This window comes from Carassius carassius, chromosome 13, assembly GCF_963082965.1.
Source record: "Carassius carassius chromosome 13, fCarCar2.1, whole genome shotgun sequence".
In the NCBI taxonomy this organism is placed as follows: domain Eukaryota; kingdom Metazoa; phylum Chordata; class Actinopteri; order Cypriniformes; family Cyprinidae; genus Carassius; species Carassius carassius.
Genome location: NC_081767.1, coordinates 25,089,116 through 25,116,784, shown reverse-complemented (window position 1 = coordinate 25,116,784; position 27,669 = coordinate 25,089,116). Strand labels below are relative to the sequence as shown.

Genomic DNA, 27,669 nt, shown 5'->3' with positions numbered 1-27,669 from the left:
ACAGAACTATAATGGGTTGCAAATGCTGTTTTACATTGATAGGAAATGATAAAAGAAAGAAGCAGCACAGATTCATGAGAAACACCTTTATTTTGCATTCAGTCACCACTGGTTATTTTCCAGTGAACATGACTATCCTTACACGACATGAAAATTCCAGCATTCAGCAGCACTGCAGCATTTTGTCTTAAAAATAAACGTCAAACAAACAAATGTAGAACTCAATCAAGGCATTTAAACTTGAAAGAAGTCCATGATATCTGCTTTGTCCTGTGATGGTGTCTGAGATCTGGACTAAATGATTCATGTCTTCTTGATCCACAGCTGTCAGTCAGTGTCCCCTTGGCCACTAGAGCTCTGCAGAAACCGCAAGGGTGGGTAGATGGGAAGGTGCGTCACCGGGTTAAGCTGCCAGGGGTTTAAACTGTATGGAACGTAATATGAGGAGGATGGGGGAAGTGTCACGTTTTGAGAGCACAAGACATCAACAACCACAATAGAAGTTAACATTACAGCCTTTAATAAACATCAAGCAAGTAACCAAACAGATCTATCCAAAAGTGAACCACTGAAATAACGGATACCTAGTGTTAAATCGTTTTAGGTAGTGCACCGCTGAGAAGGCGAGGGGGTGGCACCCAAGCCTTGGGCAGCACAGGTGAGGGAGAAAGTGATAGTGAGTGAGTGTGATCTGTCAGTGTGTCTATCTGAAGAGCCTGTGGCGCTTTATGGGAGAGCCAATCTCGTCCACGGTACCTTCGCTGTCGCTGCTGGACTCAGAGTCGCTGCTGCCCGAGTAAGCGCCGAGCCCTGGCAGGATGCCAACACATACAGCGGCGGCGGGCAGGTGGAGGACACCTGAGCGAGTCACGCCCGCACCAGGGGATTTGGGCTCGACCGCCTCCTGATCTGAGAACACAAAACAATCCATGCACATACAGCACACGCAGTCTCTGATGCATTTCACATCTAACCCGGCAGGTTAATACGGAAAGGTGAAGCAATTTCTAATGGTGAATATTACACTACTTTTACATTGCATCTCGTTAGGTATAGGAATATGCCATGCTAAAATAGAATTTTATTTGTCAGTTGTTAAAAAAAAAAAAAAGTGTTGATAATGTACTTACAATTATTTTCTATGGGGAAACCATTGTACACTGCTGTTCGAAAGTGTGGGGTCAGTAAGATTTTTTCGGCGTTTATAGAAGAAGTCTCTTATGCTCAATAATTTAATCCAAAATACAGTAATATTGTGAAATATTATTACAATTTAAAATGACTTTTTCTATTTTAATTTATTTAATTTATTCTAGTGATGTTAAAGCTTTTTGTTACAATGCAAGTCTTTACTGTCACTTTTGTTTACTGTCAATTTAGTGCATCCTTGCTGAATAAAAGTATTAATTTATTAAAAATAACTGACCACAAACTAGTGTAGTGTACATATAACAATGTTTTTTTTTTTTTTTTTTTTTACAGACTCCTAAAAACATTTTTACAAATTAGTTTCACGCTGGGATTCTTATGAACACCTCCCCATCTTTTTTTTATCAGCTATAATCTAATACATTTTAAAAGCAATTAAAATAGTATGGCAAATAACTACACATCTAATAATGACCTGAAAATCACTTTACATAATTACATTATATAAAGCCAGCTTTTTACTACTTTGCTTACCTGTCTGACTGCCATTGCCGGCTACACACTCCTCTGTTTTCTGCTTTTTACTCCCCTCTGAGGACTGAGACGAGCTGTACAAAGACAAAAATTAATCACAAATAATTATACATGAAGATTATTAGGCATCAGGTTTCCACAGGTTTAAATACAGTATAATCATTTAAATGAACACATTGAGGTTTGTTTGTCCTCTTCGTACCTGCGTCGTTTGACTGCCCCAGCTAGCAGGTGGGCCTGAGACAGGTGACTGGTCCTGTTCTCTGAGGGTTTGGGTCCTGCCTTTTTCTCGGTCTCCTTCTTTTGGCTTTCATTGGTTGCCAGCTTCTGCAGAGCACTGTGAGGTTCATCGGTTAAGGAGAAATCACTGACCTACAATTCAACCATGAGAAAACTTCTCAGCAACACATGACAACCTATGCTGTTGCGGTAAGCCACAAGACAAATTCAGTATGTCCTTTTATACGGTTTCTTTCTCATAAAATCTAAAATAACTTCTGGGAGGACTTAAAGAGCATGCAAACAGAGCTAAACCCACAGACAGAGGTGGAAGCTCAGATAAAGAGGGCAACAGCTCCTAAAAGTCAAAGTCACCACAGCAGCCACCAAAATCAAACCTACTTCCTTGTGCTCACAGATGGCCTAAAAATGTGACACACTTACTCACTTAATGTGCCCCAATTGTACTGAAACAGGTAAGACCAAATTGTCTTACTAGTTTGGTACAATTCAGTACAATTAAGGCACATTACTGTATTATGCTGCAGATCATGGTTCTCAGCAGTGCTTTTAGATGCAGTTATCAAGCCCTGAGAAAGGTTTCAGTTGCCACGACAACGCATCCTCCAACCTTCTATCTACAGTCATACCTGATTATCAGAAGAGAAAGGCCACTGCTGATTACGTCAGCCGTTCCATCATGAAAAATCAATTTTATGATATAGACAAAAGCACAGCGTTTGACTTTGATAGTTTAATGCATGAAAACCATGCTAATGTAGTACAACTTGCTGACTTCATAGTTCACTGTATATGCTGTACACACTATATATGTATGTATATATGTATGTATGTATATATATATATATATATATATATATATATATATATATATATATATATATACACGTATATGTGTGTGTGCAAACACAAGACATGCAATGATACTAATACAAAACATGATTCAATTCATCGAAAGATTCATAAGACTAATTCAATCAATCTTTTTGATTCTTTTGATTCATTCAGAGAATAAGCTCAAAAGAGTTGTTTGTTCGGGAATCGTTGCATGTAGTGCTGTATGTTTGGATGCATCCTTCAAGGGCAACTCATCATTTTGGGCTACACTCAACAAAGACCACAAACTCACAATCACAACTCAGGTAAAGAAAGTTTATGTTTTTCCTATGGTGCTGGAGATTTGCCTCCGCGTTCCATTGCTGAACGTTGGAAACGAGATGCGTTCTGAAGGGGAGTCCGTGGGAAAATGAACGATTTTTAGAACAACATTACTACAGCACACATACGCTTATAATAAACAGAGCTAAAGAACTTTATTGTGTGTTGGTACTGAGTCTATAATAGTTACCTACCGTTTCTGGTGTGAACGGGCCTTAATGCCGCATTCCACTACTTTTTCAGCTTTTTATAAATACATAAAAATAAATACATTCCTTATTAATTTAAACAATTATATACAGCATTTCAACTGTATAAAACTAATTTATTACATAAATATTAGTTTTCAAAAAGTTTGCTGCTAAACTGCTTTTAGATCTTTGTTTCAGTTGTTTCTGTGATGTACTGAAATTTAATTACAAGCACTTCATACGTTTCAAAGGCTTTTATCGACAATTACATGACATTTATGCAAAGAGTCAGTATTTGCAGTGTTGGCCCTTCTTTTTCAGGACCTCTGCAATTCGACTGGGCATGCTCTCAATCAACTTCTGGGCCAAATCCTGACTGATAGCAACCCATTCTTTCATAATCACTTCTTGGAGTTTGTCAGAATTAGTGGGTTTTTGTTTGTCCACCCGCCTCTTGAGGATTTACCAAAAGTTCTCAATGGGATTAAGATCTGGGGAGTTTCCAGGCCATGGACCCAAAATTTCAACATTCTGGTCCCCGAGCCACTTAGTGATCACTTTTGCCTTATGGCACGGTGCTCCATCGTGCTGGAAAATGCATTGTTCTTCACCAAACTGTTGTTGGATTGTTGGAAGAAGTTGCTGTTGGAGGGTGTTTTGGTACCATTCTTTATTCATGGCTGTGTTTTTGGGCAGAATTGTGAGTGAGCCCAGTCCCTTGGATGAGAAGCAACCCCACACATGAATGGTGTCAGGATGCTTTACTGTTGGCATGACACAGGACTGATGGTAGCGCTCACCTTTTCTTCTCCGGACAAGCCTTTTTCCAGATGCCCCAAACAATCGGAAAGGGGCTTCATCGGAGAATATGACTTTGCCCCAGTCCTCAGCAGTCCATTCACTATACTTTCTGCAGAAGATCAATCTGTCCCTGATGTTTTTTTGGAGAAAAGTGGCTTCTTTGCTGCCCTTCTTGACACCAGGCCATCTTCCAAACGTCTTCGCCTCACTGTACGTGCAGATGCGCTCACACCTGCCTGCTGCCATTCCTGAGCAAGCTCTGCACTGGTGGCACTCCGATCCCGCAGCTGAATCCTCTTTAGGAGACGATCCTGGCCCTTGCTGGACTTTCTTGGACGCCCTGAAGCCTTCTTTACATGAATTGAACCTCTTTCCTTTAAGTTCTTGATGATCCTATAAATTATTGATTTAGGTGCAATCTTAGTAGCCACAATATCCTTGCCTGTGAAGCCATTTTTATGCAACGCAATGATGGCTGCACGTGTTTCTTTGCAGGTCACCATGGTAAACAATGGAAGAACAATGATTTCAAGCATTTTTCCTCCTTTTAACATGTCAAGTCTGCCATTCTAACCCAATCAGCCTGACATAATGATCTCCAGCCTTGTGCTCGTCAACATTCTCACCTGAGTTAACAAGACGATTACTGAAATGATCTCAGCAGGTCCTTTAATGACAGCAATGAAATGCAGTGGAAAGGTTTTTTTGGGGTTAAGTTCATTTTCATGGCAAAGAAGGACTATGCAATTCATCTGATCACTCTTCATAACATTCTGGAGTATATGCAAATTGCTATTACAAAAACTTAAGCAGCAACTTTTTCAATTTCCAATATTTATGTAATTCTCAAAACTTTTGGCCACGACTGTAGAGTCCCGCATTCTCAGACCCCTTGCAACCCGATTTCACGGCAATTCGTACATATTCGTACGACTACGCTCGTACATATTCATACGATTTTTGCCAAATCGTAAGTATTTTACGAGTTGCACAATTCGTATGAATTTGTACGAATGACCTACACCTAACCCCGCCCCTAAACCTAACCGACACAGGGGTTTAGGCAAATCTACCAATTCGTATGTATTTTACGAGGTGGCTAAGAATGCGGGTCTGGGTGCAGGACTGTAGATGCAGCAGGCTCAGGCTCCGAGTCTGCAGCTTCATAATATTGCAAAAATGGCCAGCTGCAAAATAAACTGCTTGAAACTCATCACATTCAGACTGACTGTTTTCAAAACCTTTATGCCAGGGGTGTCAAACTCAATTACTGGAGGGCCGGAGCACTGCAGAGTTTAGATTCAACCCTAATTGAACACACCTGATCCAACTAATCAAGTCCTTCAGGTTTATTTGAAAACTACATGGTGTGTGTGTTGGAACAAAACTCTGCAGGGCTCCCTAAGTTTGACACCCCTGCTCTAAGCCATTTTCCAAGACTGCATGAATTTCTGTTGAAGCAGCACTGCAACGTCAATGTGTCAGGTTCCTCTTGGGGCTGTCTTGTTTGAGAACATGTACACTAACAAGGTATAAGAACTCTTTACTTTACTTTTCACCAGCGATCACTGCGCTCGACAGCTGAAGCTTCCACCACCAGCTTAATGAAGGTGAAAGTGGAGACAAGCTCAGGTGGAAAGCAAAACTCGCTGTCAATTTTTAAGAGCCATGACAGTAATATCATGTGCGCTTTAAGGTGCAAAAGGATATCCTGTATTCTTTTAACTCCTGAGCTTCCTCGTCCCTTCTGTGTTTCTCTATTAGAGACTGCTTCTGTGAGACCTCATCAAGAAAGCTGGTCTCATCTTCATCCAGGCCTTTAACCATGTTCTCTGTGAAGGAACACAACAACAGCATTATAAAGTCTCCATTAGTGGTTCTTTGTGAGGACACTCAAGAACCACTAACAGAACCATGCATCATGAAAATAATATCATCTTTCTCACTCAGAACGGGTTCTTCAACCACTAATGTCTGAATGTGACCACCATGCTTGCAGATCAATAGATGTGGCTCTAGGGATCGACGGCAACAGGAGCAGCAATGGGCGCTAGGGAGGCCGAGAGTGGGTTTGTCACCAGGGATACAGAGATGAAGCCAAGATGCTAAGATCATGCCAGTCTCCCATCAGCACCCGCAAGAACAGACCTGCTCTTGATCTCCACCACTCCCATCTGTTCACACTCATAGGCACCCACCGACAAGCTCAAACACACTCATGTTTTTGCGCAAACGGTGACAGATAAACCCCAAAATGAGGTCACATTGACGGGAGAGGCAAGCCCCCTGAGACCGTGTGATGTGTGTCATCCAAAAGATCTGTTTTTGATAAAAAAAATAAAGGGATGAATATGGGAGAAAAGCAGCATGAGGGCTTACTGAATTTGAACTGCTCCTCATATTCTTCCTGTTTCTTGTCTTTCTGCTCTTGTAGCCGCTCATACAGAGATCGGGGGTCGTACTTCTCCTCAGGGGCCTCTGTGATTGAGTGAGAACGAACACAACCAAAATTTGTCAAGTGCATCGGGGGGAGAACTAATGTCTGTCATTAAGCCTGCTGTTAATTTGTGTGATTGGTGCAGATAAAGGGAAAGTCTCACCCTCCGGGTCATCTGGCTTGCGGACCTTCTCCCATTCCTCCTGCCTTTTTTTCCTCCTCTCGTCTAATTCAGACTCTGACACAAACTTTCGGCTGAGGTGCACACCATCTGCCATGGCAGAACCTACACAACACATGCATATTTTTTTATGTTATCAAGTGGTGATCACCGCTTATAAAAAAATATATATTTAACCCATCAAAACTTACTTAGATGCTGTTTATGTAATCACGATAAACACTTTAGGTAGCTCATGAAGTCCTCTGCAGTAGATTCTGTTCAGAGATCGAGAATAAAAACGTGATAATAAAAGAAAAAGAAAGAAACTGAAAGTAAGACGCAGAGGGTCAACAAAATCATCTTTATTAAAAAATAGTGCGGTCTTTTATCTTAAAATGAGCTGATAATTAATAAAATGCAGCGTTTATCTTTTGATTTCGTTGACGGGAACTCGCGTTAAATTTAAACATAGCGCGGGAATTGAAGATCGGATTTATATCTGTTTTGCGACGACACATTTATGTGGCCAAGTGTAAATGGAAACGTTTTAACAAACCGAACAGATATCCGATCAGCGAAAACGCATGAAATGACAAGATGTAATCAGGCCCATAAACAACTTTAAGATCAAATAGTGAACAATGCCTTTTCAAAGAGAACTACACAAGCATCTAACTATTCATTTTAAACGTGAAGCACAATACAATTTAAATTCAAAGTCCTGAGATATATAATAGATCCAGCAGATCATTTTTGTTTTAGGCAATGTGAATGTTTTGGTAAGAAAACATAAACACTGCCCCCTCGTGCTGGAATTAAACGGTGAAAGCAATAGATCCAGATGTTGTGCCCAATTTCTGACCCCCCTGCCAAATTATTACCCCCCTAGTATTGGTAGGTTTAGGAGTATGATTGGGGGAGGGGTTAGGATTAGGCAATCAGGCAGCGATTTGAACGAGGGGGCTAATAATTTGGCACAACACCTGATACAAACTCACTTATTTCCTTATAACCATTTAAGCTGCAGACTTGTTGAAAGCAAACACATATTTCAAAGTGTTTAGCAAACATAAAGCATCTACTCCATATAAATGGTGCTAGAAACACCCTGAGATGGCAAAATATATTAATAAAAAAGTCAGTCTAGCTCAAGCCATAGTTTATAAGCATTTTCACTGTCACTGTGAAATGTGGATGATAAAAAAAAACATGCCATCAAATAGTATTGTGGTAAAAAATAAAATGAAGACAGATATAAGCCTAATGCAATAAGGATGAGAAAGGCTAGAGACTCGATACGGTTATTTTATTTTGAATATATGCAAGAAATCCTGCGATAATACTCTGCAACGGACAGCAAGGCAGCTTCAGGGCTGATATTGAGCTCAAGTAGTGCGTGCAAGGCTTTGATCGCACTCACTGGATCAGAAATCAGCGGTATTTATACAGCGATTGGCTTAATACACGTTATATAATCTTAAAGCCGGTTTGGTTCATATGTTAGACAAATAATGATCGAAGTGAAAAAAAAGAGACGAGGAATAAATCATTATTTCAAGAAGGTAATGCGCTCGGATATTTACCTAATCCGGTTTGTGTCCCTGTAAAAGGATCCCCCTAAGCAACAAGCTACTAAAGACGTAGTTCCCACGCACGCACTAATGACTTATGGGAAATGTAGTTTTCATGGGAAAGTTTTTTCTTCTTCAAAGTTTCAATTCATTTATTTACGGGTAAAAATTTCATTGAGCTGACAATAATTATCAAATGCACTTTTAAATTAGCTGTTAATTTTATGTAATTTAAGTGTGCTGTCAGTTACATAAGCCAGTTAGTTATTTAAAAAATATATATAATTCCAGATAACTAATATAGTTAAGAAAAGCAAACGGATTTGTGCTTGTAGATTTTGGAGCATTTATTTGTGTTGAACCCGCTTGTATGAATAAATTTCAACATATCTGAAATTCCTCAAGTTTAGATTTTTATATCTAAAATAAACACGAGCTACTTAGTCACACACACACACTGAAAGCAAAAAAGTCCGACAAATATAGTATTTATCACTTGCATATTTGGAATTTGTTTACACAGCCCTCTCTTCAGCAGAATTTGGTTTGTTTTACTGGTTGCTGGGAGGGGTTGGGTCCAGCATCATGTGCTAGACAGAAATATGCAACAACGAATCGTTCTTTTGAATCACATCTTTTTTAATGAACCGACTGAACCGGTTCACAAAAACAGATTGAATGATTGAACATGAGTAGGACTAAGTTCGGTCGGAACGGATCGGGCACGAGTGAGCCCAGAGAGAACCGAAAAGGGATAAATTAGTAAGCTAATTTAATAACATGATTGTTTATCAACATACCAACATGATATAAATAAATAGAATTTTATCAAAATTTGGGAAATCATTTCCAGGGAGGTGATGCGAATGGATTATAGTGTTATTTTTTACAGTTTATATTTAGTTTGTAAAAACTAAAAACAATCTGTACTTGGACGCAACCAATTCGCCTATAATAGACACCGTTATTAAACATAAAGGGAAGGCAGGCTAAACAGCAATATGTGCATACAACTAGCTTTCTTGGGACGTTTTTAAATTTCAACGTCTGTACTGTGATGAAGGAATTACGTTCTGACGTAAAAGAACAGCTGAATCATTTATTGAACCGGATCTTTGAAACGAGTTGTTCAAAAGAACCGTTTCGCGGAAATGAATCGGACTTCCCATCACTAACGCCACACAGAGCTCACATTGATCTCCAGATATCTCACGTTGATTTCAGACAGTTTTTATGGTTTCACTTCTCAGTCAGCCGTTTACTTTCGTTCTCAAACACCGGCTGTATAAGCCTTTCTGTGTGGATCGGCAAAATGTTTATTGTTGAAGGGGTCGTATTGTGTGAGAGTGCGAATCAAATCGCTGAGAAGTAAAGCACACACACTTCCCGTGTAACGTTAGTATTTTGTGCTCGGCCTACGGATCAGTGCTGTTGGATTTACCGAGAATCCTCCGCTTTACCGGGTGAGTAAATACTTGTCTCTGGTATATCCACATTATTTATCGATACAAGACCTGCTAGTGTATGTTCCAGTTTAAAGAAAGCCTTTAAACTAACGTTTTGTTAATCTCGTTGGAGGTGTGGCTAGTTATATGTTTGCTAACATTAATTTCTGACATTTATAATAAAGGCTGTGTTAAAACACACAGTACGCTACCTATCTAGACAACATTAACGGAAATATATTCACGTCTACAGGCTTTTGTGGGCATAGGCCCGTTCGGCGTTTTTAAGTCTCAAAAAATTGGTTAAGGAGACAGACAAAATGACAGCCTGAGTCACTAACGTTATTCATTTTCATTATATGAGCATTCACGAACTGAAAGTATATGGTGGCTGACGTTGTCAGTTTCCAAACATATACTTTGTATCTCCTTCTTGTGTTTCATGGAAGAAAATAAAATGTTATAAAGTTTAACATCTTTTCATTTACAGATAAACTAGCCCTTTAAATGCCGCCTACGTAGGCAGCTCACTCTGATTTGAGATGCAGCCACAGAGACTCAAATTTATTGACGCTAATTTATTGAAATGACAGCTCGCTGTTTATAAGCTTTAAGCGGCGTTGTAAACGTCAGTGATTGTGTTAAGCGTACACTGGCAATTGTTCATTCGTGTGTGACTTGGTTATTGTGTTTTAAATCCGGTTTTTGTAAAATTGTTTGGTTTGCTAGTCGTTAATTAGCCACTGCTAACACTGACACTGCTAATCCTAGCAAGAATATTTGTTTAGTTTTTGTACTTAAATACGAACCCCGTTGTTTTTATGTATTTATTGTACATCATTATTAACTGAATTTATATTTAGGTTAATATCAAATTAGTCAGGTTAGTTTTTATTTTATATTAACTGGTAATTGTGCTATACTAGTTACAAACTTTATGCATTAAAGCAAAACATTGTTCTGGAGACAAGCCCTGGATATTATTGTAACTAATGATATCATCAATAAACATTTAAATCAATAAAATATAATAATAAATAACATATTTAATGTTAATTTTCATATCATAATATATTACATATGTTATGAGTGAGTGACATGACATTCAACCAAGTATGGTGACCCATACTCAGAATTTGTGCTCTGCATTTAACCCATCCGAAGTGCACACACACAGCAGTGAACACACACAAACCGTGAACACACCTCTTTTACTGACTATGGAACACACACCCAGAGCAGTGGGCAGCCATTAATGCTGCAGTTCCCAGGGAGCAGTAGGGGGTTTTGTGTCTTGCTCAAGGGCACCTAAGTCGTGGTATTGCTGGCCCGAGACTCAAACCCACAACCTTAGGGTTAGGAGTCAAACTCTCTAACCATTAGGCCATGACTTATGAGAAAAGTGAATAATATCACTGTTTAAATATTTTACTTTAACAAGCTACATTAAAGAAGAATATATTAGTGGGTCCTTTGAGTATTTTATTTACGATTTGCATGTTCGCATTGACATGTTTTCTGTCCACACTGATAATAATTTGATGCTTATTGTTTTTCAGGAGTGAAAACCTCCCGGGCTGTAAGATGTGTGTTGACTGCACAATTAGCTTTGCTCGTCTGCATCTGGCTCCTGATGGTCTGCAGTAGCACAATGACCGACACGTCTACTCGACCCATACTGAGACAACTTTTAAAGTCCTTCCAATGATATGATAGTAGTCACCTGGATTGCATTCTGTGCCAGCAGGAGCCTCGTGCGGGTTCTGCGACTCACCGTAGTACAGCTGCAGTTTTGGCCCAGCCGCTCATCCGGCAGAGCCATGGGGAACAGCTGCGTGTGCAGAGAGGACAGTGACGTGGAGGAGGGATCAGCCCCTCGCAGGCAGCTCAGGCGAGTGGATAACTCTGTGTCTGATCCCCCAGAGGCCAGAGGCAGCCGGCCCAGGGACCCGGTCCGACCACCCCGGCGAGGTCGTGGACCACACGAGCCACGTCGGAAAAAACAAAACGTGGACAGTTTGGTTCTGGACACATTGGCTGTCATCAGGACTCTTGTTGACAAGTGAGTGAACATTTAATGACAAGAGGATCTGCAGAGAGTTGTCATTAAATCTGTGTAGGAATGAATCAGGCACATCGTATCAATTTCAGTTCCCTGTTTACTCGCGCGTCAGCAATAACATCTCTCCATCTTTGGCTAAAAGCATTGGCTTGCTGTTGAACCACCGTTTCCATTGTGGGTTGTTTTCCAGTATTCTTGTCTACCACAGCGATGCCACACAGTCTGCAAGGGCTTTCACTTTTTAAAATAAAGCAGCTTTAAATGTGCAGGGCTTATGGAGAAGCCCGGCACAGCTCTGTAATGAGCATGCCATTATTTATTTATTCATTCGTTCGCACCGCACCACATTCAGGCTAATCTTAATGTATTGCCCAAGACAGCAGCTTGAGGTAACAGAGAGAGTTTCATGTTTCTTTTAACATTTTGGGTGGATATCAGAGTCCCCAGTCACTCTTCCTCTTTGTCACATGTTCTTACACCTTCCCACACAACCGGCCTACTGCTGTCTAATGATGGATGTTCATTTTAGATGAGAAGTTGTTCTGTGTGTATATCATATTTGGTGGCGAGGCCTGCAGTTTCGCCTGGGTATTTTAAGTTTTAAGTTTATGGTCACTTTTCGAAGAGAATCTCAGATTAAAGAAAGAAATATGCAGCAGCAGCTTCACAAGAAAAGGAAATGTTTTTGTTTTGATTCCAAAGAAAAATACCTAATGGGCACAAGAGGGAGTGTCACCTTTTCTTTTCTTTTCTTTTCTTTTCTTTTCTTTTCTTTTCTTTTCTTTTCTTTTACAGCTGGATTATATTATGGTGGGTCAACCACATCCTTTGACAGACGTTTATATTCTTAAACCTGAAACCTCTAGTTTTATTGATATAGCTAAGAATAAAAAAACTCAAAATTTGCATGACTTTTGTGGCACATATTTAATTTTTATATACTTCTGTCAACCAGGGGAAACATTTTATAAATATATATGTCTGTAATGAGCATATATATCCATAACTCTTTTTATTGAAAGATTCAATCTCAAAAAATCACAACATGAATCGTCTACAATTTACTAACACCCAGTTTCCGTTCAGTTTCTAATTAGAACATATCCCTGTGTGACCATTACACAGCAATCACACAGCAGTCAGACACCCATGGCTGGGGGCATTAGACCTTGGCCTCATCTGCTTTTTGAAAACATCTCCCCTATTACCCACCAAACACTGATTTATGACTGACAAATGAACCACACCGGTGTCACAATGCAGAATAGAGGCAAATTTATTTTCACTGCTTAAGTGTCTCTGGTGGTGTTTTGATCGGGCCCGGCTCCCTCTAGGAGCACCTCAAGGGATTTTGCTATCGCTGCTTAGATTTACTGTTGCAGAATGCTTGCAAAATGGATGCATACACCCTAAAGCCAAAACAGCCCCAGCGGCAGCGGGAGTCTACCCTCCACTAGCAATCAGTCATGTGTCACACAAACACGTATTATACCATTAGGCTTTCATAACTAACGTCTAGAGCAGCCAAGGACTAAATAAGATGCTTACACCCTGGGTATGAGGCACACAGGCAAACATTTTCTCTATTAGGTTGTTCTACTTTTTTGCCATCAATTATTGTGTTTGTTCTTTTTGTGTTTTAGTGACCAAGAGCCACCGTACTCCATGATCACACTGCATGAGATGGCAGAGACGGGTGAGTGAACGACTCACAAATTGCTGCAGGATTTCCATAAACGGTTCAAATCTGCCATTGCGATATATGCCAATGCAAGAAAGTTTTAATGCTCTTGTCATCCATGTGTCAATTTATGCACTGAGTTTTTCAGTTTGGGTCACTCATGGGATGAATTTGAGAATGCAGAATGTTCAGTAACAACCATCTTCCCTAAACTGTTATGAGAAGCACTTATAAACCGGCTGTTGTCAACAAAGAGGAGGAGCTTTGTGCTCCCTGTGGTTTTCTGCTAAAATAAAAGCTTGATTGTTTCAAGTTTGAAAATTAAGAACTTCGCCATGAAGACAGCCATAAATATTAGTTGTATAATTTTACAGCTGTACTTTAAAATGAAATTATTCACAAATTTTTTTATCATAGAAATGGCAGTTAGATCGTAAATCGTACACTTCTACCACCTACTGAGGTGATTGGATTGCTATTCATCTCAAATGCATCTCCATGTCTTTTCATGATCCAGGGTATGAAGTCTAAAACCCCCCTGAAATTCCTGGAGAGAATTATCTGTTAACATTCTCATTCATCTCAGTGCTTGAAATCTCAGATGCTTGAAACTAACTGACTTGGATGGTGCCATTTTTGCTTCATATGAACCCTGATTTGTTTTGAATGGATCACCTGAATTGTAAATATGACCCAAATGATCTGGAACCACAGGAGAATGACAACACTGATGGCACAATGAGAATGTGTGGAGTCACAGGCTCTTCAGCTTTAATACTTTCTCCTTGCTCCAGGGGTGTACATGAGCTGTGACATTCATTGGTGTCTACTTCACCTACTCGAATATAAAGCTCAAAACATTGATTGTTGAGTTTTATTTAGTCAGAATGAGTAGATACTTTTGAATGTCTGTCAGAAAACAATGTAGTTATTAGCCAAAGAAAACCAGCCGAACCTTGTCTCTCTGGTTCCAGGCTTGTTTTTTTCCATCAGGCGGAACAAGTTCAGCTTGTTGTGACCCTCTTGCTACTTTGGGTCTGTGTATGGACCAGAGGTCAAAATTAAGCAAGGTCATATGCAGGTCGCCAGCCTGCCTCTCTTCTTATGCCATTGCCAAAACCTCTTTGACTGTTGATTTTATTTATACATGCATCTGTTGCTCCGAGCTGAGCCTGCATGTTGTGGTTTGAGACTCTGTGGCGTCAGGTGGCTGCTAAGAGCTTCATGCAGGAGTAAACAGGTGGAAACGCTACTCTGGGCTTCAAGATTGACATCAGAACCCTCTGAAGAGCATGTGTTTAGTAGATTGCTTTTGTGTCAATTTATGTGCATTTCTGAGTATATTATCTGTAAAATAAATGTGTAATTTGGCTTAGTAATTTAGTTATCTAGTTCGCTCATCATCATATATATATAATATTGACTTTTTATAGACCATCTGCTCTCGAGATGTTGGCATTACCATTAGCACTGGGAAAAACCCATATTGTTTAAACCAATAATTTTCATTGTTGTTTGAATGCATTGTCATAATATTGGCTCTGTAAAAGACATGTCCCATAAACTGAACTTCTGTTTGTTCTTTTGTCATCCTCTTTTGTCTTTCCTCACGCTGTAGATGATGGTTGGTTGGAAGTGGTGCAGTCTTTAATTAGGGTAATTCCTTTAGATGACCCACTAGGACCGGCTGTAATAACCCTCTTATTGGATGAATGCCCTCTGCCTACCAAAGTGAGTTCACATATTCATTAACACACAACATTGACTACCAAACTATTTTTCCACCTCTGTTTTTGCTAATGGACAGTAATGCAGCTCTATTTTTGCTAGCACTTTGAAAATGGGACCAACAACATTTCCCTGGTACTTGAATCTATGCTGCTTTTGAGTGATATCCCTCTTGCTTTATTTAATTGATTTCAACAGATGCTTTTTTTGCACTGAAATGGTTCTTATTTCTATTTTATGTTGATACCAAGATAAAATCTTGGTGTAAGTTCTGTTATTGTTTATAATTGCGGACAAAATCATGCTTAACTGAGCATTAAGATTCATGATTAAGGTATTATGATGTTATGCAACTTTTTTATACTGATTCAAGATTTATTGTTCATTAATGTCCTCTTTTGGTTTGGGTCCTTCAAATTCCAAATATAAAAAAACAAAAAAACAACCTTGTGGAAAATATATATTAAGTATCAGTCAAAATATGTTTTTGCTTCTGACGTTTTTTTTTTAGTTTTGAGGAAATGCTGCTAATATTAAGGTGAAGGAGCAGTTGTTCTGTGTGTCAGTGCATTATTTTCTGACCCATTACAAAGTCAGTCATTGATGAAGAGTTTGTTTTGTAAGGATGCTCTGCAGAAGTTGTCAGATATGTTAAATCTGAGTGCTGCTGTGGCGCGTCAGGATGCCCTCATCCCAGCCAAACACCGCAACACCACAGCAGTCCTGGGCTGTCTGGCAGAGAAACTGGCTGGTAAGGAACATGCATACACACATACTGTACACACACACACACACTGCATGACTGAAGCAATGCTGCAAGCCTTTTACCAATTCTGACACTATCACAGATGATAATGATGTCCATTTATTTATAAGCGATGCATATAATTTAAGGATTTGTGTGTGTGTGTGTGTGTGTGTGTGTGTATATATATATATATATATATATATATGCGCATCTGGTTTTACGTCATATTTGCAAAAGTCTGTTACTCTAAAGCTAAAGAGCTGAGTTTGCAGTCTGTGAAGACCTGTCATGACTGACAATGCTGTAGGCTCCCTCAGAGCCCTGTGATTTGACAGCTCTGCTGAGGCTGCAGCAAACACACACACACACACACACACACACACACACACACACACACACACACACACACACACACACACACACACACACACTGTCCAGTTCTCTCAGTTTGTAGATATCTGCTTCTGTTTTTAAGGTCAGACACATTGCCCAAAGGAATAATTTGTATAAAACTGGAGTACTTCATCTTTTTACTCTTCTGTCTACAGGTCCAGCGAGCATTGCGCTCCTCAGCCCTGGAACTCTGGAGTACTTACTTGAGAGTTTGGTAAGAATGCTGCGTGGTTTTATTAAACATACAGACTAACAGGGTGTTTCTTAAAGAGGTCACATCATGTTTCCTTCCTCTTTTGAAGTGATAGTTCAAATTGCTGCATAGATTTACTCTATTCACAATGCAAATCTTCCTCCCCAGTATTCTTAGAATATTACTAAGCTGCGAAATATCCCAGTTTGGTGATCATTTTCACTCTTTTTTTTATACTAATGCTTTGGTTTTGCACAATCAGTTGAATTAAAGCTGGTGTTATAGCCATTAAAGTGGTCTTGATGTTCTTACAGAGTTCTGAGGCCCATCCCACTGTCATGCTGTTTGCTCTCATCGCTTTAGAGAAGTTCTCACAAACCAGTAAGTCTTAACTGGTCTCGGCTCAAAATGTTCAATCAGAAGAGTCTCAGAAAGTTACTTTTAATGACAGCCTGTCTTTATCTCAGGTGAAAACAAGTTAACAGTGTCGGAATCGTGCATCAGTAAGCGTTTGTCTGATCTGGAGTGTTGGGCAGATCATCCAGACTACCTGAAGCGTCAAGTGGGCTTTTGTGCCCAGTGGAGCCTTGATAACCTCTGTGAGTATCTTCCACTACTGTTACTGAGACTTTTTAAATGAAGAATGACCTAGAAAAAAAATATTTCCCAAAGAATGTGAAATTCTTTTAATCAATTTTTTTTGGGTTTTCATTGATTTCACTTTCTGTGGAATATGGAACAACTGTTTGTAATTTGTGATGATTTTGTCCATTTAAGTCAAATATTAAGATTGTGTCACATTGTGTCTCGCTAATAATTTTATCTTTGGTCACCCTTTGGCCTGTAGTCATTAAAGAAGGGCGCCAGTATACCTATGAGAAGGTCAACTTAAACAACATCAACGCAATGCTGAACAGTAATGACGTCAGCGAATATCTCAAGATCTCTCCTACTGGACTGGAGGTGAGAGACAAACCATTATTATGACTGTGGGTAAAATGCAGCAAAATGGTTTAAGATAATGTAAGATGTGATCAACAGAACTGAACTACACACTTATTGGTAGATAGAAGACATTTATTTAAGGCTCTTTCAAAATGCAAATAAAGAAATAAGTGAAAACCAAACAAATGTACACACAAGGCATGAGGAATGTTGTAGAGATATGAAAGATTTAGATTTTGTGGAAATCTACAGAATTCTGTGCAATTCTGCTGTTCACTTCCAGTTAGGCCACTCTATAAAAAAAAACATTTTCATACTTCTTTGAATGGTTCACACACATCTCATAAAGTTCTATGCATGCTTTAACCTTTTGTGGAAAAATAGCTAGTTGTAACCATAACAAACAAAATATTGTGATTAGTGCAAACAATTGATGTCTAATGTGACCTGGCTTTCTCTTATTAGGCACGGTGTGATGCATCATCATTTGAGAGTGTCCGCTGTACATTCTGTGTGGATTCAGGAGTTTGGTACTATGAAGTCACGGCCATCACCTCCGGCGTCATGCAGATTGGCTGGGCAACCAAGGACAGCAAGTTTCTTAACCATGTGTGTTTCTGGTTATGTTTAGATATTTGTGCTTTCTCTTATTATAGTATGTTCTTATATTTACATGAAGAGTACAGTGTTTATGTGAACACCCCTGATATTTTACAAGTGATATACATAGTCCTGATATTGTAATGATGACTATGAATTTGATATGCGTTACTTATTAAGAAATTTGGGGTCATATGCTATACATTTTTTTAGGTATATTTTAAGCAAGCTAATTGTTCTCTCACATAAGTGAATACATCAACTTGAGTCTCAGTAGTGAGAACATGTTTCTTTGTACAGGAGGGTTATGGAATTGGAGATGATGAGTACTCATGTGCGTATGATGGCTGCAGGCAGCTGATCTGGTACAACGCTCGTAGTAAACCTCACTCCCACCCCTGCTGGAAAGAAGGTTTGTGCAGAGCATCCTGTTCAGCACCCAAGTTCTTCAATTATGTGATGGTTTCCTAAATGTAGTGTATTTCATCAATTTGGGAAAAAAAACTTTTGTGTGTTCTCTGGGCTTTCTAGGTGATGCCATAGGATTCCTGCTGGACCTCAGTAAGAAGCAGATGATTTTCTATCTAAACGGAATCCAGCTGCCTCCTGAGAAGCAGGTGTTCTCCTCTGCCACGTAAGCAAAGCTCACTTCCTCCACCACAAAACAAATGTGCAAAAAATAAATGTTTATGGAGCTTTTTAAAACTTGCTTTACCTTGTCTTAGATCTGGCTTCTTTGCCGCAGCCAGTTTCATGTCCTACCAACAGTGTGAGTTCAACTTTGGAGCCAAACCCTTCCGCCATCCCCCCTCCATCAAATTCAACACATTTAATGAGTTTGCCTCACTCGCATCAGATGAGAAAATCATTTTGCCCAGGTTTGCTCCATTTATTCAATTTCTTTACACAGGGCCTAGTATTAATGACTGATATGTGGATGTGAATAATGCATTAGTTATCACCTAAAGCAGGTGACTCATACCATTCATGCCAGAAAGAGAGCACATAAAATTGTTCTTTCTCTGTCTATTTTTTCAGACACAGGCGCCTGGCTTTGCTCAAGCGAGTTAGCATCAGAGATAACTGCTGCACCCTCTGCTGTGACCAGATGGCAGACACTGAACTGAGACCCTGTTTGCACAGGTACAAAGTTCAACATATAGAGTCAGTGTTTACACCATTGGGTTTATGGGTTAAGGCAGCGGTCCCCAACCCCCGGGTCGCGGACCGGTACCGGTACTGCGTCATTTGGTACCGGGCCGCACAAGAAAGAATAAATAATTTAAAGCTGCAGTCGGTAACTTTTGGCGCTCGCGTCTGGCGGAAGAACATTGTAGCCGGAGCTACTTCTCTCTGTTTAAATCTATGGCGAGTCACGCAGGTACTGTGCTACTCTGCAGCGTTGCCGACCCAAACCAGACTAAAATAGTCAAATATAAACACTTATTATAGGTGTACCATAGTGATTAAGGATAAAACAAAAACACGGTTTGGAAAATGGATTCATGATGTACTCGCTCATATATTATTCATGTTATGTTGGCGTGATGTTATGAGGACGCTGCTAATAAAGTTGCATATGAATACACAGTGGATTCATGTTTATTATTATATTTACAATATACCACAGTTTTTATGTCAGTCGTATCATTTTATTTTATTGTATTTATGCTTCACACCTTAATGCCCGGTCCGTGAAAATATTGTCTTACATTAAACCGGTCCTTGGTGCTAAAAAGGTTGGGGATCGCTGGGTTAAGGGATGTGACTGGAGGCACAAGAAAGCAGGATTGTTGTGCTTGGCTGAATTGGAGTACACAAGAGAATTAAGCCAAAACGTGTGAAGATTATAAAACTTAACATAGTAACATGCTATTTATTGTTATATTGGCTTTCACAGTTGCAAGTTGCCAATCATTGATCATTAACTGTGACATAAGAAGCCTAGAGTGCTACAGTGATAACATAAAAACCATGAGCTACAATGATTAGTTTGAAGCCAGCATCTTTTAACTTTACATGTTCTTGTACCTTTTATCTTCTTGTTTCCAGTATTACAATTATATCATATATTTGTGTGCTGCTGACATGCCATTAAATATTTTTTGTCTAAATAAGTAAAAAAAAAAGCTAAAAAGTAAAATCTTTAATTTTGTGATGGTGATTTTTTTTTTTTAGCAATCACAGCATTATAACATACTCGTTTTGAGACTTGCTAAAGATTACATTCATCAGTTATTAAATTGTTTTTTTTTTAAGATTGCCTTAATTGACAATGAATTGGATGATGGCAACTGTGATCTAAATAAAAGATATTAGCATGTACAATGAAATAATGCTGCCATGCTTCCCTATTAATTTGTCCCAAATATGAAAATACATCAACACGGGAGAAAACTGCTCATCAAATCATTTTGCTCATCATTTCATATTGTTGTTTACTGTTAGGTTAACTCTTTGTGCTGAACGATTAAGTCAACTTATGTGTCTCTGTCTTGTCTTCAGTGGGATTTGTATGGAGTGTGCCTTACAGCTGGAAACGTGCCCACTGTGTCGCCAAGACATCAAGACAAGAGTCAGACTCATTTCCCACATCTCCTGACATCAGCCCACCAACCCTAGATGTGGACTATCCCCTTCAAGCTTCCATACTATTCAGTCCCCTCTGTCTGAGAGATCAACCTGACCAATCAAATCATGATGCTGTCTCAGGATTGGATGTGGCAGCGTGGACCTTTGACGGAAGGAGTAGACCCTCCTTAAAACTGGAGGGAAGAACAGAAAGAAAGATAACTACACTGTTGCACTCCAAGGAGGCCCTAGTCTGAGGGCTATTGTGGAAACCAGGAGATTTAAAGGCTTCTGTGAATTTTTAATCTGCATTTCCAGGAACAGATCAAATATGGAACAAATGCATCTAATACATACTGCTCTGTCTTTGAGTCTCTCCCCTCAAACTCTGGTCTGCTGTGTGTCTCTGTTCAGATGTGTTAAATGTATATGTGACTTCATTTTTTTTCTCTTCTTTTTTTTTTTTCAAGTTAAAGTCTCTGCAGGAAATGTCAGCAGTCTCTTAACCAATTTGTTTCCTCTTAATATTCATGCCTGCCTCAGAAAACCCATTATTCTTGATTGTACTTGAATCTGTTCTGGGTTAATTGCCTCATATTCTGAATATGATTTCAAAATGTCTTGATGAATCAAGACACTGTGATTTTTAAATAGTATTTTATATTGATGTATGATGCAGAGTCCATTTAGAAATAAATGAAGCCAAATTACATTAGATAAAAGGACAGAACTGAGTGAGAGTTGATTCAATCAGACTGCAAGGCATCCCTTAAATGAGGTTTGGGGGAAATTTCATGTGTTTTCCGCCATGGTTAATGCACATATCAGTGTCCTAATGCTGCTGTCGCTAAATGTGAACTTTCTGAAGCAGTTCCAGAGACTGAAATCTCCAACGCTCCCAAAGATAAGAGAGTATGATTGAATTAAGAATCTTACTTTTTCTGAATTGTGGTGTTTGTAATAAATGTCTGTTTTATGTGTTGCACAGACTTTATCTGACATTATTTACTCCTTTCAACTGATTTGCCCGAATTCCAAAATTCCAAGATCTGTGGAGAATTGCATTTTTGACTAATCAAAAATGCCTCATAGTCCATAGCATGCTCACCTAACAATTTAAGACTAACATCTTCACATAATATCAAGAGTGCAAAAATAAAATGGTAATGCTGACTTTTTTTGTACATCCTAATTAAGATTTAAAAGCCGCAATTATGAGATAAAATTGCATTTACAGAATATAAAATTACAATTGTATGATATTGATCTTGTAATTGAAAGCTTAATATCTCACAATTTTGACTTTCAGCTTCACAAAAAGAATAAGTTTTTTTTTCACTCTGACGCAGATATAAATGGGGAATATATACAACAATATATATTGGTGACTGAAATATTTGACTCAAATATTCCTCAGAAGCCTTTTTTATGCTTTATTTGAACATTCAGTTTACGCTTTAGTACAACAAAATTATAACACCATAATTACAAATAACAGCAATAGAGAGAATAAAAAGAAAACATGAATAGTCAATACCATCTCTAAAAATAGAAACAATAATAAAGTAAAGAGAAAGAAGAGGGCATTATACAGAATGATAAAAATGATACAAATTTGTTGGCCGTGCAAATTGTACAGGTTCTGAGTGCTTGCTTGTTCAGCTACACTGAAATTGTAAGTAAATTATTTTTGATCTCTTTTAAAAAATACTACATAAATAGGTGTACGATTTGAAAATGTACATTTGTGATAGTTATATCTTTATTACAAAACCGGCATTGGGATCCACTTCAAAAAAATCCCAAAATAGCAGATTTAGGATTCATTGAAAATCTTGTAAGATCTCAGGGCCCGGTTGCATAAAACACCTTGAGTGTATAAAACTTTCCTTTAAGATCGCCCTTAAGTTTCCCATAAGGGCGTTGAATAAAATATCTCTTAAATGTTACTTAAGGGTTTTTTTAGGTGAAACGTCATAACCCTTAGAGCAGCGGTCCCCAGCCTTTTTAGCCCCAGAGACTCTACTAAACGTAAAGCTGTATTTTTGTACCTTAAACAATTTAATTCAGATTTTTATTTTTTGCAAGAATGTCATTCAGTCAAAGATGACTTTAAATTTTGGAGATCACAATGGGGATTGGACCTGTGGATGTCCCATGGAACATCAAGTTCAGCTGGGGTCTGTATCTTAGTTCATCGCTTTAAGGGGAAAATTCTGTTTTCTGACTGTGATCCAGATGGTCGGTATATTTGCCTCCTACTTGAAGTCTCAGACATAATGTTTATTATTACCAAGCTTTATGGACCTAATCAACCAAAAGAAAATGAAGATTTCTTTTATAGAATGGAAGAACATATACTTTCATTGTTAAATAATTACCCCAACTCTTATTTGGTTTTTGGAGGAGACTTTAATGTGGTTCCAGATAATAATATTGATAGATGGCCCCCAAAATCTAATAATTCTAATTCCTACCTAAAGATGTTCATGCAAAGATTTTCTTTGGTTGATAGCTGGAGAGAAACTTATCCATCTTTAAAAGTATTCACATGGAATAATAAATCTTTTTCGTGCCAATCTCGCATTGATCTATGGCTTGCTTCTAAAGAGCTAAAAAAAATTTCAACTGATATTATTCCTTCACCTTTATCTGACCATAAAAGCATTTCTATTCGCATCCCCATTTCATCTAATGTTAATTCATATAGTGCTCCCTCTTATTGGAAGCTCAATAACTCAATTCTTGCCTATAATGAAGTTAGAATTAAAATTGATGACATTATTACAAATTTTTGGAACAAAGCAAATGAAGAAGATAACTACTGCAGTAATTGGGAGTTAGCTAAATATGAAATTGGTAAATATTTTTTGAAAATTCAGTAGTGACTTGGCTAAAAAAAGGAAGTCTAATGAGAGTAGTGTTATCTGTAAAATTGCTAGTCTTTTAGCCAAAAATGTGGAAGATATTACTGATTTTGATAAAGCTCAACTTGCTGAACAGCAACAACAATTAGATAAAATATACAAATATAAAGCTGAAGGAGCTTACGTCCGATCACGCAGAAAGTGGCTTGAGGAAGGTGAGCAAAGCTCTGCTTATTTTTTTTGTTTAGAAAAACAACAAGCTAAAACAAATACAATAAGGAAACTCATGATTGATGGAGTATTAAATGAAGATCAAAAAGTAATTGGAAAATTCTGTTCTAAATTTTACACGGATTTATATACATCTAAATTTTGCCACCAAGATGCAACTGATTTCTTCGAGTCTCTTCAGAACATACAGCAATTAAATATAGTAGATAAAGATTTTTGTGATGCTCCTATTACCACCAATGAGATTGTAGAAGCAATTAATTCATTAAAAAATGGAAAATCTCCTGGCACTGATGGGCTCACCTTAGAATTCTATAAATTATTTAGTAAAAAAATAACACCATTTCTATTACAGGTTTTTAGAGAAAGCATAGAGAAAACATTTCTTCCTCCCACCCTATGTCAAGGAATAATAACTCTAATTCCGAAGCCAAATAAAGATCCCCTTCTTATTGATAATTGGCGCCCAATTACTTTATTAAATAACGACTACAAAATAATAGCTTTAGTTCTAGCCAAAAGACTAAAATGTGTCCTAAATTCTATTATTGATGAAACACAGTCAGGATTTCTACCAAACAGACATATTTCAAACAACATACGCTTAATATTAGATCTTTTGGACCATTCATATTTACTCCCAAAAGAAAGTTTTATTTTATTTTTAGACTACTACAAAACCGTGGAGTTAGACAGGGTTGTCCAGTATCTCCTTATCTTTTTTTAATTGCAACACAATTTCTTAGTTCGCACATCAAAGCAAGCCATCTAAAAGGCATTAGTATTGGCAATACAGAGTTAATTATTAATCAATTAGCAGATGATACTGTTCTGTTCTTAGAAGACTCTATGCAGATACCTGCAGCCTTATGTATTCTTCATCTCTTCTCTAAAGCCTCTGGCCTATGTCTTAATATTAATAAATGTGAATTATTTCAGTTAAAAGACAGTATGATCTCTTCAATTGATGGTATTGCAATTAAAAACTGTGTTACATACTTGGGTATAAAAATAACCAAAGATAACACTAGATGTTCTGCTAATTTGGACCCAATTGTTATAAATACAATGAAACGGTTTAACTGCTGGCTGCAGAGAGACCTTTCTTTGAAAGGCAGAGGTTTGCTTGTTAAAGCGGAGGGTCTGTCTCGCCTTACTTATGCTGCTCAGTCACTGTTCATTGATAAGAACACTTGTAAACTTATCGATGGAATCTTAGTTAAATTTTTATGGAAGAATAAACCCCACTATTTGAAAAAGTCAGTGATACTAAATACTCAACAAAAGGGCGGCTTAAACTTCATTGATTTTAGTACACTAAATAACATAATTAAAATAAATTGGCTTAATCGATTCCTTAAAAATCCTACCTCTATTTGGAATATTTTCCCTCAGCATGCTTTCTCGCAACTTGGTGGCGCAAAATTTGCTTTAATGTGTAATTATTATATTTATAAACTCCCTGTCAAGCTATCTAACTTTCACCAACAAGTCCTTCTGGCGTGGAATCTCATTTACAAACATAACTTTTCTCCTCACCGTTGTTATATATGGAACAATAGGTATATTTTATTTAAGAATAAATCTTTGTTCTATAATAACTGGTTCAATAATGGAATATATCATGTTAGACAGCTCTTTAATAATGAAGGTCTGCTTTTTAGGTATGCAGAGTTTCTTTCAGAATATAATATACCGGTAACTCCCAAGGAATTTGCCACAGTTATGGATGCTATTCCCTCTGGGTTACTTATGCTTTTTAAAAACAATACTCTCTCTTTGGGTTCGTTGTCTTATCCTGAGCTTGTCAACACACCTATTGGCAAGATATGTTTCACTGAAAAAAAATGTTATTTCTGCCCCTCCTGCAATCTCATATTGGAGTAGGCTTTTTGATAATTTAAATTGGAAAAATATATGGTCCATACAGCATAATTTTTTCCTTACAAACAAAGTAAAATAAATATCTTTTAAATTAGTTCATAATATTTACCCAGTCAAAAATTTCCTTCAGAAAAAATTCAGATCTGATTTTGAAACTAATTGCTCCTTCTGTCAGAATGACACTGAAACTCTTCTTCACTTGTTTTGGTCGTGCAGTTACACTCAGAAACTTTGGAAAGATGTTAGTTGGTTTATTATATATTAAGACAATATTTTCACGGACAGGAAAAATTGTTGTGACGGAAAAATACAACAAAATAAAATGTTACGGCTGGCATAAAAACTGTGGTATATTGTAAATATAGTAATAAAATGAATCCACTGTGTATTCGTATGCAAATCTATTAGCAGCGTCCTCATAACATCACGCCAACAACATAACATGAATAACATCCTATCTGCCCCTAACGCTCACTGACTCTGGTCACTATGGTGACGTTTAAACATGAAAATATAAGATACCCATAGACTGTAAAAAATATGGACAAAGCATCTGTGACGTCACACATAGACTTTCTGAAGAACGGGTTTGAAGCCGTTTATGGGGGGTATGGGCAGCGCCATCTTGGGAAATCTTGGGAAATCCTAACCCCGCCCACCTTCTGACGCAGCGCGCTTCACTCAGCTCGCTCTGCAAATTCGGTTATCTCTGTGTATATTTTAGGCAACGACATATGTTATAAAACACCATACTAACTATTTTCGTTTTCATTAAAAGAAATCTTAAACATTATAGCCACACAAATGTGGTTCAGGCAACGCATATTGATTATATTCAACTACACATAACGTTTGCCTATTTATGAAAAAACTAAATATAAAACACAAACCTGCCTCTTTTCATTTTAAATATAATATAAAAATATTAAACATTTTATGGTCCAGGCAATATGTGCATTTGTACTAAACAACAGACTTTGCAGTAAACAACATTACAGATCATCTTCGTTGTATTAAAATTTAAAATGACAAAACTCAACCCAGTCTCTTTTTGTTAAATTTCAGTTTTATCAATATTAGCCATTATAAAAGTATAAGTAAAAGGTATAAGAAGCTATACAAATAAAGCAAACAATTCAGTTAAACATACAAAGTCAGCGCTCTAGTCTAACCATACATCGGTAAAGTTAAATAGCTTATAAAGTTATGAAACTTCCCCTCAGCCAAAACGATTGCCCAGGGAAAAAATTATAGATTTACGAGACCAGAAATCGCCCATTAGATATACACAAGATGAATTATATCTCATGTTTAACCACTACAGAGACGCCAGAGTCCGCGGCATTGGCGGCAAACTTTAGAAGGTCTATCCGAGGAAAGACTGCTTCAGGCGGGGTACATGAACGCCGAGCGCCCGGTCATCGCTTGATCAACTTGATAAAATGTTCATAAATCTTTAAATAAACCACAGATTTGAGCTTGAAACAACTACATTCTCGCCTGAAAACCTCTTAAAACTACATTTCATGATACAGAAACAGTAGTATTATATGTCAACTGTATTAAAAAATGGCGCTTCTTGTTGTCATTCTCCGTGGCGCTGCCTTGTCAGCTGTCAATCAAGCTGTCACTCAAAGTTAACCACACCCTTATTGTCATATATTTTATATCTAAATACGATCTAAACTAACGAGTTAGAAAAAAAATCACCCCCCTCACAGTTGTCAGGCACTCGGAAGCTATCGAAAAATACAATAAAAGTCCATGGGACCAACTTGTAAAAACATGAATTTATGCTGTGAAAACGGACATTTTAACATGGGGGCTATGGACATTTGCTCCCTTTTGGGACCTTCCCCTGGCGGATTTTCGATGTATTGCAGTTTTTCGCACTTCCGGGTAGGCTTCATTTTTCAGATCAGAATGTTGCCGCTTGAAGATACCGCAAAAATCCACCGCTCCCAGCTCTACTGGTCCAATCAGCGCAGGGTTGTGCCACAGTGTTGTTTTGTGTCGAAAATGTAAAAAATATATATAATGAGCGAGTACATCATGAATCCATTTTCCAAACCGTGTT

The 27,669-nt window shown here is 38.1% G+C and overlaps 2 protein-coding genes across 2 annotated transcripts; one reads left to right on the top strand and one right to left on the bottom strand.

Moving 5' to 3' along the window:
• Positions 1 to 71: 71 nt before the first annotated feature.
• LOC132156188 (PSME3-interacting protein-like) lies at positions 72 to 8,339 on the bottom strand. The gene is made up of 8 exons (XM_059565084.1): positions 8,257 to 8,339; positions 6,883 to 6,948; positions 6,674 to 6,796; positions 6,453 to 6,551; positions 5,784 to 5,905; positions 1,886 to 2,022; positions 1,684 to 1,757; positions 72 to 909 (listed from the first exon to the last, which is right to left on the bottom strand). The coding sequence occupies exons 3-8, from the start codon at positions 6,786 to 6,788 to the stop codon at positions 704 to 706; spliced, it is 753 nt and encodes a 250-aa protein (XP_059421067.1). The 5' UTR covers positions 6,789 to 6,796; positions 6,883 to 6,948; positions 8,257 to 8,339; the 3' UTR covers positions 72 to 703.
• Positions 8,340 to 9,394: 1,055 nt separating this feature from the next.
• On the top strand, positions 9,395 to 21,592 carry LOC132156186 (RING finger and SPRY domain-containing protein 1-like). Its single transcript, XM_059565083.1, has 15 exons — positions 9,395 to 9,707; positions 11,249 to 11,751; positions 13,395 to 13,447; positions 15,051 to 15,163; positions 15,785 to 15,911; positions 16,457 to 16,515; positions 16,809 to 16,875; positions 16,962 to 17,093; positions 17,342 to 17,457; positions 17,905 to 18,048; positions 18,340 to 18,451; positions 18,571 to 18,673; positions 18,765 to 18,917; positions 19,078 to 19,182; positions 20,545 to 21,592. The coding sequence occupies exons 2-15, from the start codon at positions 11,399 to 11,401 to the stop codon at positions 20,639 to 20,641; spliced, it is 1,734 nt and encodes a 577-aa protein (XP_059421066.1). The 5' UTR covers positions 9,395 to 9,707; positions 11,249 to 11,398; the 3' UTR covers positions 20,642 to 21,592.
• The last annotated feature ends 6,077 nt before the right edge of the window (positions 21,593 to 27,669 follow it).

Excerpts from the sequence above, each read along its gene's own strand:
- LOC132156186 (XM_059565083.1), top strand. The coding sequence starts at position 11,399 with ATGATAGTAGTCACCTGGATTGCATTCTGTGCCAGCAGGAGCCTCGTG. Across the intron at positions 16,876-16,961 it reads AGAGAAGTTCTCACAAACCA|GTGAAAACAAGTTAACAGTG; the intron begins GTAAGTCTTAAC and ends TCTTTATCTCAG. Across the intron at positions 18,452-18,570 it reads CCACCCCTGCTGGAAAGAAG|GTGATGCCATAGGATTCCTG; the intron begins GTTTGTGCAGAG and ends TGGGCTTTCTAG.
- LOC132156188 (XM_059565084.1), bottom strand. The coding sequence starts at position 6,788 with ATGGCAGATGGTGTGCACCTCAGCCGAAAGTTTGTGTCAGAGTCTGAA. Across the intron at positions 2,023-5,783 it reads AGGAGTTAAAAGAATACAGG|AGTGCTCTGCAGAAGCTGGC; the intron begins ATATCCTTTTGC and ends GATGAACCTCAC. Across the intron at positions 910-1,683 it reads CGGCAATGGCAGTCAGACAG|ATCAGGAGGCGGTCGAGCCC; the intron begins GTAAGCAAAGTA and ends TTGTGTTCTCAG.